Source organism: Thalia democratica, chromosome 7 (assembly GCF_965202585.1).
Source record: "Thalia democratica chromosome 7, ktThaDemo2.hap1.1, whole genome shotgun sequence".
Taxonomy (NCBI): domain Eukaryota; kingdom Metazoa; phylum Chordata; class Thaliacea; order Salpida; family Salpidae; genus Thalia; species Thalia democratica.
In genome coordinates this window covers 41670960-41683172 of record NC_139171.1, presented here as the reverse complement: position 1 = coordinate 41683172, position 12213 = coordinate 41670960, and the positions used below count along the sequence as shown (strand labels likewise).

The 12213-nt window shown below is 27.0% G+C and overlaps 1 protein-coding gene across 2 annotated transcripts in view; it reads left to right on the top strand.

The window, feature by feature from the left end:
• Positions 1 to 12213, top strand: part of LOC145840819 (ATP-binding cassette sub-family C member 10-like) — a 32600-nt gene that overhangs the window by 14613 nt on the left and 5774 nt on the right. For both annotated transcript variants that reach the window (XM_082948157.1, XM_082948158.1), the window contains exons 10-15: positions 315 to 472; positions 619 to 834; positions 1061 to 1194; positions 2499 to 2671; positions 4555 to 4703; positions 6203 to 6338. In XM_082948157.1, coding sequence (XP_082804283.1) covers positions 315 to 472; positions 619 to 834; positions 1061 to 1194; positions 2499 to 2671; positions 4555 to 4703; positions 6203 to 6338 — 966 coding nt within the window. The remainder of the gene's footprint in view (positions 1 to 314; positions 473 to 618; positions 835 to 1060; positions 1195 to 2498; positions 2672 to 4554; positions 4704 to 6202; positions 6339 to 12213) is intronic.

The window sequence follows — 12213 nt, the reverse complement described above, 5'->3', positions numbered from 1 at the left end:
AAGACATGCATACCAAAATATAATTGTAGACAAACCTAATTGTCTAAGAGAGAAATACGTTGGTTGTACTTATATATTTCTTTTAAGTTTTTTGTTAGGTTTGATATGTTTTTGGATGTTTATACAAAATATAAGATTCGATAACCATACAATCTAAATGCACACAACTGGATGGAGTTTGAAGAAAATTACAATCAGAAAAATAAGTTGCTATATCGAATTACTTTTCAGACGCTTATTGTTTTTTTTCGAATATAAATTTTTATCGTTTTTTGAGTTTTTATTCTTTAGAATAAGTCATTTATGATTTCTAGGTGAAAATGAGAATATTTGGAAATTTTATTTAGAAGTTTATGGAATAATAGTGGGCTGTAACTGCCTCATTACATTAATAAGGTCTTTTTTGTTCGCATATGGAGGTCTTAATGCCGCTGAATCTATGCACAGACAATTACTAAATAAAATCTTAGGTGTTAGTTTTTTATGTTTGTTTATATACTGTTATAATTTTTTTTCTTATAAAACTACTAAAGTTATGGTTTAGCTATAGTTTTATTTCACTTTAACTCTTTTAAACAACTTAAACCCTCGTATAAAGTTACTTACATACAACAACAGGCCAAGACATTTTATTTCGATAAAATACCAATGGGTCGTGTTATAAATCGTTTATCAAGTGACATGTACACTGTTGATGATTCGCTACCGTTTATGCTAAATATATTTTTAGCGCAAGTTTCCTCACTTGTAGCCATCGTTGCCGTATCATGTTTCGCTGTGCCAATGTTTACTATTGTGCTCATACCCTTGTCGCTTGTTTATTTTTTTATACAGGTGAGTACTTTCAGTTATTTTAAAGTGTGTATAGTAAATTTTTATTTATTTATTCAAGTTATATTTATGTATTTAGTAAATATTAAAAGTATCTGTTTTTCAAAGTTACTAGCGATGTTTCGCTGCGTTTTGCAGCTTTATCAAAACAAATAAACATGTATGTAAGTATTACATGAGAAAAATTTAAATAGCGTAGATATTATTCAACAAACTATTTTTTAAACAGCAATACTATAGACACACTTCTAGAGAACTAAAAAGATTTTGCTCTATTACATTATCTCCAATATACAACAACTTCCATCAAATTTTAGATGGCATAACAACAATAACTGCTTTTAAAAAAGCTTCTTTTTTTAAGTTTGTTATTTAATTTGTTTTGTTAAACTTGTAATAGATTAAGTCAAAATATAAATTGTTTTGTAAAATTTAATTAGTTTTTGTAATTTTATTTATTTATAAGGAAATAACTTTGCTGCTTAGCTAGCATCGCTAGAGAGACAGTAAATATTTTTATAGGCTAATTTTAATTGTTATTATTTTTGTTTATTGTACTATTTTTTTAGTGTTTATAGCATGGCAGCTGTATGCTTAAGTTAAATACGTATGAAAAATTTTATCTAAATTACTGTGTAAAAAATTAGAAGTTAATAGATTTAATTTTTTTTGATTTTAGTCTGTAGTCCAAATGCGGTACTTAATCTTACTATGCAACTTTCTGGAAATAATTTTTGAATAAAAACTAATTATGCCCAATTGTTCTGTAACACATGCTGATCATAGAACTTGTATACTTTTTGATTTTTTGATGTATAAAAAGTCACCTAATTTGAAATATTAAAAGCATCTGTATAGAAATAATTTGTTTTGCTAAATTTTTTGAATAAAGTATTTACCCTTACTTTTTAAACAGTTTAAATTTTTACTAAACATTGTTTTGTAATTTAAAAAAAAAGAAAAAAGTTAAACATGTCAAATGAAATTAGTTGTTACTTATTATACTCGATAGAGGTAAGTATATGATTAATAAGAGGCACCAAGATACGTATAGTAAGCTGAATATTTTATTAAGTTTTGCACATAGTTTAAAATTTTTGAAAAAACTGACAATAGTAGGATTATTTTATTTGTAAACTGTTTTAATAAAGTATATATTAGTATCGTTTATATTTTAAGTGCTGTTAATTTCAAACTAGAATTTCTTTCTTGTTATAGTTTTAACGACTATTTTCAGAAACTATATACATTAGTAAATTCTTTTAGTAAAATTTATTTAGATATATCTACATTTTACTATTTCAAAAATTCAAAAAAATCTTGGTATATTTAGACTGTTTATTTTTTTGATATTAAACTTCATTTATTTATACATTAATGAAAGCTAAGCTTATCAAACATTGCTTTAAAGCCTTTATAACTGCGCATATTTGACCCGAGCTCAACATGAGTGGCTTAGCGGCAGACCACTGAACTTTAAAATATTTCAAAAAAAAATTTCGAACTCCTTAAACAATGTGAAATACTTATATTAACGTCACTTACTGATCTTAGAAAACAGTGTCGTGTTTAAAATATTTTACTGTTTAAGACAAATAAATTTCAAAACTTATTGAGAAAATAGTTTGCAGTTTTAGTTGTATGTTTAAATTATTATTGTACTTTAGGAAAACGAGCGTAAACTTAGTGGAAACAAACCAGCGATGCAATTACTCCAGTGTTTCCGCAGTAGGTTGGCTGTCAATGAGGTTACAACTATTAGCATCATTAACTGTTGGTGCTATTTCTCTGATATCTGTTTTGGAACATCTCTACTTTAGTGATAAAAAGTCTTCCTCGGGTAAGACTATTTTAGAAAGTACTAAAATTTCTTAACTATGTTTTGAACTTTATTTTAATTTTTCTCATTGTGTGTCCTGTTTAAGTGGCTCAGGTTTTGATGTCTGAGTCCAACATTGCACAATAAACAATATAATATTAATATTAATGTTAACAATGAACAAAATATGTCTTTTTTTTTGAAAATATTTTCACGTTTGTAAAATTATATTAAAAAACTGAATTTATAACATTCTATTATTTATAACAGTTTAAACTCCAGTACAGTTTAATATATTTATTTCGAAAATTATTAATGAAGAAAATTGTGATTTTGGTTTTATAAGTTATGTTATTTATCTTTTTAACATAGCCAGTTTTTATTTTCGCCATCATCGACAATGTTGAAATATTTTTCGCCATCGATTATAACAGGATTGCCACTTTTCCTGAAAAAACCTGGAATTTGACAATTTAGGCGTAAAAACCTGGAAAAACCTGGAATTTTAACAATTTTCACATGATCAGTAGTAAATTTCGATTTGACTCAAAAATTCTATCATATAAATAAAAGTTTTTTGTCATCATTAGATTTTTTTTACTAAAAAACATATTTACTGTAGTTTTACTGTATCTTTTCAATGTTTTTTTACTATTTAACTTAGTTTCTTACCTTGAACTTAGCTTTAAACTTAAAATAGACCCAAAAATGTGTACTTTTAAAAACCTGAAAAAAAAAATGTTGAAAAAGCGAGTGGCAACCCTGTTTGTTATAAACAATTAGCTTCACCACACGACCATAAACAACAGTATCCGAGACAACCCACAACCGGTTTCGTCCTTATTAGGACTCATTAGACGGGTATTTTCGCCATAAATGCTAATGTGATCTACCCAAGCGGTCTTAGTTTCATATGCACTGAAGCTATAGTTTGTGGGTTAAGTCCGAAAAAATTACGCAGCCAAATCATTCACAGCCCAACGTCTAAAAAATAGTCAGCTTATTGTGAGATTTTAGTCTCTACGCTCATTTTAATCGGTTTTAGCCTAACTTAACTATTAAAACTGATTAAAACGAGCGTAAAGACTAAAATCTATTAAAAAGCTAACAATTTCTTAGACGTTGGGCTTTGAACGATTTGGCTGCGTCATTTTTTCTCAAAATTGTTGTTCGCGGCCCGCACTGTATAGAAAAAAAGTCTTCCATAGGCCGCATTTACTTTAAGACTATTGTACTATTAAATTGAAAAATATTATTTCAATCTAAAAATTTGATAAAAAATGCAATAGTAAAGAATAGTTTATATAAATCAAAGTTAAGTTATTAGTTTTTACCACAATAAGTTTTTTCTTATTGATTTAAAAAATAATGTATTTCATTTAAAAATACCTCTCGGGCCGCAGTTTTTGCTTTGGCCCGCGGACAGCAGTTTTACGACCCCTGTAATATATAACTAGTTTATGATAGCAAATTTTTTTTTCTAAACGCGCACTTTAAAAAATTATGGATTTTATGCTTCTAGTAAATTAAAAATTTTATTTTCTATTATAGTAAACATTCTAGCAATATTGATAGTTCATTGTATTTTAGTTGTTTAATCACACTTAATAGTATTAAATACCAAAAGAAGTACTGTTATAAAATTTCTTAAAATTTTAACTTATACATTGTTATCCATATTTTAGATTATTTTTTATTAGTCAGTATTTAGACAAAATGATTGTTGTTTAGTTAAAAAGTTAAGAATTTATTGAATGGCCCGAAACATCTCAGCTTTTTTGATGATTTTCGAAATAAATACTGGCTAAAAAAATTGTTAGTAAATAACTCTAGAAAACTTATTACCTATTTTATTTTAATTCTTATTTACTGCAGCTCTAAAACTAAAAACCTTATAATTACAGAATTGTCAGCAGGACTACTAGGACTAGCCTTATCGTACGCGCTATCAATAACATCAAGTCTGTCTGGTACTGTGACTTCTTTTACAGAAACTGAAAAGGAGTTAGTCGCTGTAGAAAGACAACATTATTACATTTCTAACATTCCTCAGGTTATTACATTTTAATTAATTTAGTAAGTCAAAAAATAAACCCTAATTTAATTTTGCATCTATTAGTTCTGGTTTTCTCTTTTTTTCTTTAAAAGTACGCCAAAATTTAATTGTATAAGTTATAGTTTTATACTTTTGTTTTAATTTACTTTTATAAAGGCTGTATAAAACTGTAAAAAAAACATCAAAATATCATTATACAGATATACAAGATTTTTTTTAAACTTTTTCAAACTTAATTTATTTTTTGAGATCTAGATTTTAAAAAATTTAACTTACCAAAATATGAGAACTTAAGAATTTTCTTTGTTAATCTTTAATTTTTTCTTTTTTTAACATCATAATAATATCAATTTGACCTTCTGGTACATTTTTTATTTCTTAGAATTTCACGCCGGTTAATGTTTTTTTTTAACATATCAAATTTCGGATTTTGAGTTGTCATGTAACCAAATCTAGTTTAGCAATATTCGTTCTCCAAGCCAAATTTAAATAGTTTGATAACAGTAAAAAAGCAGCTAAATATTACAAAAAAAAGTTTTCAATGTATATACAGACAATTAAATTAAAAAAAAAACATGATTAAAAGTTTAAATTAAGATAATCAAATGGAAACATTTTTTTTAGGTTTTTTTAAATATTGTAATATAATTTTAAATACCGCATTCATTTAATATTAGACAAGAATAATTATTAACCTTACACCAAAGTTTTATAAGTTTATAACACGATTGATTTATATAGTGTTTAATTAATACGGAAAAAGTAAAAAAAGACCCCAGTATTCAACAAGTAAAAAAGATTAGTCAAGTAAAAAAGATGACCCCGAAAGTTTTAGCAAGTAAAAATAATGACTCCAGATATATTTTAGCATAATAGTAACTATTTTTAAATAGTTTTCACTATGATCAATTTTGCATGAAGACACTTTTTCACGAAGGCTAGTTTTTGCACGAAGGGTCAATCTTGGACGAAAGTAAAAAAAAAAGACCGACCAAGGGTAAGGGTTAGGGGTAATAGTGATAGTAAAAAAAAAACATCTTTTAAGTAATAAAAAGAAAAAAATGCCGACCAAGGGTAAGAGTTAAGGATAACAGTGGTAGTAAAAAAAGACAAAAATAAAAGAAAAAAAAACCTACCAATGGTAAGGGGTTACAGTGATAGGTAAAAAAATTAAAATGTTAATCAAGTAAAAAAAAATACCTTAAAAAATAGAAGAATTACAAAATTAGACCCCAGAAAAAAATTATTTCAAGTCAAAAAACTGACCCCAACTTCGAACTTTTTACTTGATCTGTTAATAATTCTGTTATTGATGTAGTTGTAATTACTTTAGTTCAACAATCAATTAAAACATATTAAACTCTCGCTCAAGGTTTATTTTAAAGTTTGTTCAAAATTCTTTTAAATTTTTAATTTATATATATTCTCAGTTACTTATAAGCTTGCTTATCAGCCTTCTTTTTAACTTTAATCTTTAACAAATAAATCTTTAACAGGAGCTATCAACTTATGAAATGCAAGAAAAATTTCCTTATACATCTAATAATGGACGAAAAATAGAGTTCAAAAACGTTTCTTTTAAATATCGAAATCAAAATAATTTAGTACTAAAGGATGTCAACTTTATTATACGTTAGTATAGTTTTTTTTGCTCCATGTAAAAATCAAACATACTGGATTATAAAAAACAATTTAAAGATATATTTAAGTTTAAAAGTTTAAAACAATACTTTTGTATATCAGCATAAATCAAAATTTTTGACTCTTTATCGTATAATTGCACGGTTTATTTACAAAATATGTAAGTAGCATATTCTCAGAACACAACTAAACCAAAGAAGCCTGTATAAGGGTGGTGTCGTACTGACGAGACCAATGCAGGGTTGCCACTCGGTCAGGAAAAGTCAGGAAAAATTTAAAAAAATGACAAAAGTCAGGAAAAGTCAGGAAAAAATGGGGGGTTTTGAAAAAAAGTCAGGAAAAGTCAGGAAATTTGATAACATTTAAAAAAAAGTCAGTTTAAATTTACAAAATTCCTTGTTTTCCAAAGCCTTCAAATGGTAAAAATTAATTAAAAGTCCTTTAAAGTCCGAAAAAAATTCCAAAATTTTCCAATAAATTTACAAAAATATTTAATTTTATTTCCAATGCCTACACCTGGTCTAAATTAGTAAAATATCCTTTATAAAACTGCAAAAATTTTCTATTAACATACTGAACAAGTACCCTACTTGAACAAGCAGATTTTGTAAGCTTTTTAGTATTGATGATTTGTAGCAAGGACACTTCCATAGTGAAACTGATATATACACAAAAGTTTATCTAGCATAATTTTAGAATCAACGTGTTTTTTGTTTAAATAATTGAGTTCTTTATAACTAGGCAGTTAGTTTAGTATTTTATGTACTAAGTTAATGTATATACTTTACCTCTTTATAATTTTTTCAAAGTTACTTAAATATATAAATTAAGTTATAAGAGAGGTATATGCCAAGATTAAGTTTACTTATTGTTTGTATTTTTTGTAGAGTAACTTAAGTTTTTAAAGTAAATAAGAGCATATTTATTTGTTACAAATTTTATACTAAATGATAAGAGGAAATATTTTATACAACAGATATATAATTTACTTTTTTATGTCTTTTTTTTTACAGTTACTTAAGTATATTCTTTTTTAATTGATTTTTAATTTAAGGATTTTATGTTAAATAGTTTAGGTAGTATTTTATTAAACTAAGTGAACAATTTATATAAGTAAAACTGATTTAGAAAAGTCAAGAAAATTTTGGTAAAAAAAAAAATCAGGAAAAGTCAGGAAATTTTTCTCAGCTTGATCAGTTGCAACCATGCCAATGCGTCTCAGCACTTCTTAGTTGCTAGTATTTTATAACCACTCAATGCTGAAAATACCACTTAGGCGTTGGTGAAAGATCTTAACATTTGAAAAGGTCCGAATTTCTTTGCTGTACAGCAGACCAATGCATACATAATCACGGTAAACTGCTGACATTCGCAATAATAACTGCTTGAGGGCTATTATCTTAAGTTTAGAGCAGGGTTTCCCAAAGTGGGCGATATCGCCCCCCTGGGGGCGATTTTAGTAAGTCGGAGGGCGAATTTTAGTAAAGGGGCGAAAGGGGGGCGATAACTAGTAAGGGGGCGAATGGGGGGCGATTTTAGAATTTTGGGCAGTCATAAAATTTTTATTTTCTATCTTTTTATTTTACTAATTTTAACTTACAATTTAATATTTGACCCTGAGGTAAAACTTAAACAAAAAAGGCCATTTTGTTTACGTATAATGTAGATTTCATTCAGAATTTGTAGATAAGAATGTAGAGTTTTTCAGAAAACGTCGAGATGAAAAAACAAAAAATGTAAAATCACAAGCATGTTTAAAAAATCTACACAAAGTATTGAAGGTGGGCTATTAGCTTCTTATTATCTGTCTCTCATAGTTCCTAAACAAGGACTGCCTCACACCATTAGGGAAACAACGTTTATTACTGTCTTAAAATAGTTTTGGAAAAATTCATTCATTATAAAAACACCAGTAATGTTTTACGCTCTATTCCTTTAAGCAACAACACTGTGAAAAGACGTATAGATGAAATATCAGAACGTGTTGAACAACAGTTAGTTCGAATGATGTGCACTAATTTTGTTTTCGATGCAGATTGACGAGTCCACTTTGCCGGAGAATAACTGTAATTTACTTGTTTGCGTGCGTTTAATAGTTGATGATACAACATACGAAGAACTAGCGTTCTCCTAACTAATGGAAACGTATAGTACAGGAAGGCTTGTGTTTGAAAAATTGAAAAATATTTTGAAGTAAACAAAATACCTTCAAAACATCTTATAGGAATTGCAACAGATGGTGCTCCGTCTATGATAGAAAAGTATCATGGATTCATCACATATTACAAAGAGTTAAACCCTGACGTATTTACTATTCATTGTGTTATATATCGCCAACATATAGTTGCAAAAAACTTGACCGTCCGTTTAATGGACTAATCAAACTTTGTGATAAAAGCTGTCAACAAAATAAAAAAACATGCTTTACAAAGTCGTCTGTTTAAATAGGTGTGCAATGACAATGACAAAGTTTTTGATAAGTTGATAATGCATACAGAAGTGAGATGGTTATCAAAAGGAAACTGTCTAGAAAGTTTTTGGATGTTTTTAATTCTGTTATTGATTTTTTTCTGATAAGTATTGGTAGACAATCTTTCTAAAAGAAAAATAGACATTGTTTACATGTCAGACTTATATGGTAAGATCAACAATCCAAAAAAAAACTTTACAAGATAAAAACTTGAATCTTGTGAAAGTCAAAAGATAACCAGTTTCAGAAACCAACTTGAACTTTATTGAAAAAATTCAAAAATAATTATTTTTCACAGTTTGCTAGTTTAGAAAACTTATAACTTCAAATAAGTTAAGGTGAAGTAGAAGTATTTTCATCTTATCTGGAACAGCTTAAATGTGATATTGATAAACGGTTTACTGACGTTTTTCAATTAAACGTCGCAAAGTGGATTATGGATTCCTCCGAAGCAGATATTTTTGAAGTAAACGAGGACTTACAGAAAACTTTCTCAGAATTGCAAACTGACATTGAACTTAAAGTAAATTTTACAAAAGAACGATATGAAAGCTTTTTGACTCAACAAAAACTAAGGCAAAAGTATCCAATCATTTGGGAGGCTAGTTAGATTGTTGTTTATAGCTTATCCTTCTAGCTTTGTTGTTGAGAAAGCTTTCAGTTCAGTTATCAACATCTTGAGCAAAAGATCTAATCTAGGTTTTTGTAAAGAAGGTGACTTGAGGCTTTATTTGACTGATTTAGAACCAGATATAGAAAAACTTACAAGCAGTCATGGAGCTCATCCTTAACATTAGATTAGACTTCAGTAGCAGACCTTATCTTAGGTAAGTTTTTTTTTTGATTTTCTAAAATATTTCTTATTTAATCTGGTTTGTATTGTATTTGAGTATTCTTTTAGAATAACAGTTTTATTAAGTTATTTATTCTACAACAGGTTTGCCCAATGCCTAATGAATATTAGTTACGGTAGACTTCCTATTGAGTTCGCACTTTTTACCCCAGGAAAAATGCAAATTTATATTTTCTTAAATTTAATGAAAAAAAGTATATAACTAACTAAGTATTCATAAAACAAAAACTTTTTTATACTTCAAAGCTCATATAGATCTATCTTTTTTAATGAATGTTTATTTTCTAATTTAGTGGATTTTACGTTTTTTCATAACATTATTGCATTATAACATATTGAAGTTCGCCAATTCGTAAAAAAAGGGATAATGCATTTTTTAGTTCAAACTTTTTGATTTTGTTCAAAGTGCAAACTCAAGTGGAAGTCTACTGTATTTATTGAGTGGTTTATGTTTTATAATTATTAATAGTTATGTTTTGACTTGGTTAATTTTGTAGTTTATATTTGTCGTTTTACATTACACTAAAAGATTTTAGGATATAGTAAAAAAAATATTTGTTCGAAAGATATTTATTTGACAGTTTTTTGTAATTAGTTGTTTAATCTGTATAAATTAAAAAAATATTGATAACCATTAAAAATTTTATTTCAAAAATATTTTTTGACTTTAAAAGATTATAAGTTTGAGGTCTCTATTTAAAATGACTTTCACTGTTTCACTTAAAAGATTCTTAACGTCAGTTTTATTTTCTTACTTGATTTATTATTGTTAAAAAGTCTATATATTTAGGAATTTTAAACTATTAGTGCAACTGTTTTTGGTTTTGTCTCAGTTCAAAATATTTTGAAGTTTAAAATGTGTTGTTTATTTTTATTTTTCAACCCTAGCTTTTAATTTTTCACTATGTCCTCTGTTAAACTTTTATAGGTTGATAGCTAGAATAAAATCCATTTTTGAACAGAATTAAATAAGCCATCGAAAAGACATCGAAAAAAATAAATCTAATAAAAATTATTTTAATTGGTTACTTTCTGTTCAAAAAATTAACTGTAACACCTTTATTTTTAGTCTTTTAAAATTTAAACAAAGAAAATAAAATATTGTTAGGTGTAAGGTATAGTTTTTTAAGGGTTATTCCAAGTCAAATACTATTTCATGGTATTCTACTACGAAACATATAGTTTAAAAAGTTTAAACTAAATTATTTACTTTACAACTAACTTGGTTATATTATATTTTAGCATTGAAATTAATAATTTTACTGCATTAACAGAAGCTATTGATAATCAACCAATCGGTCAAACTTCATCAAACTAGACTAGCAATGATGTTTTAATATTAATTTCTTATATGTAAAATAAGCTGTACATTCTTATGTAGTTTTTTAATCTATGGTATAGTAATTTTAGAATATGCCTATTTATAAAATAATTTAAGTATGTTGTGCTACTTAAATAAGTTACTTAGCATTCACCTCTAAATGTCCGAAAATCGTTATACAATAGATTATTATAATGTGAGTTTCAGTTAAGATTTTAGATGGGTAACATACGGTCCAGATCCAGTCAAATTTCGGCCCGCTAAGTAACTTGAAAACTACTAGTGCAAAACAAATAAAATTTAGTTTTTTGATACTTAATATTTTGAAATATGCTTTCAATTTGGTTTTAAGTTCACAATAGTACTTCCTAAATCACAATAATACTAAATCAATTTATTACAATTTTTCTCGAGTTTTATAATTTTCTTAAAAGTTAGTTCTATAAATTATGCTCCCCGTAAGTACATTTTTTTAACAAGTTGACACTAGAATGGATTTTTTTAGTAAAAATGACTTGCTGACTACAAAAGTTGTCCACCACTAACCTAAACGTTTCTTTAGTTTCAATACAATTCATATTTAAACAAAATTAGTAACAGATTACACAACGCTTTTTAATAATTAAGTAATTTAATACACTTAACTGGACTTAACAGAAAATAACTGTAAACTATTTTTCAAGCACTGTAAATAACTTTGAACACAGCCCAAAAGTGCGTGCATAAGAAGTTCCAGACTAAATAAAATTTCGAATACAATTTTTTTGGCTCAAAAGTGCGTACTCACGAAAAAAAAAACTTTATAATCATGGGGGGCGATTTTTTTCAAATCTCTGAAAAGGGGGTGATTTAGTAAATTAGTTTGGGAAACCCTGGTTTAGAGTCTAAACTGTGAAAATAGTCCATTGTTGATTTAAGCCCTAGAGTTTGTTGATGCATTTGACGCAATGTGCCAATGTATGTATTATCATGAGAAGTACATTCAACATATTTGGTGTACTTCTCATTAGTCTTTAAAAATTTTTGGGTAAATATGTGTTCCTTTGGCATAGCATATAATTTTCAAGGCTGATATTGACACCTAAATCTAAACATCCTGATGAAAACAAATTTGTTAGTGTATGCAAGTCTTTCGCAAAATTAGCTACAAGTACATCTCTATCAGCAATAATTATATTTAGAAGGTTAATTTCAAGTACTTATTCTTTTATTTATTTCAGAC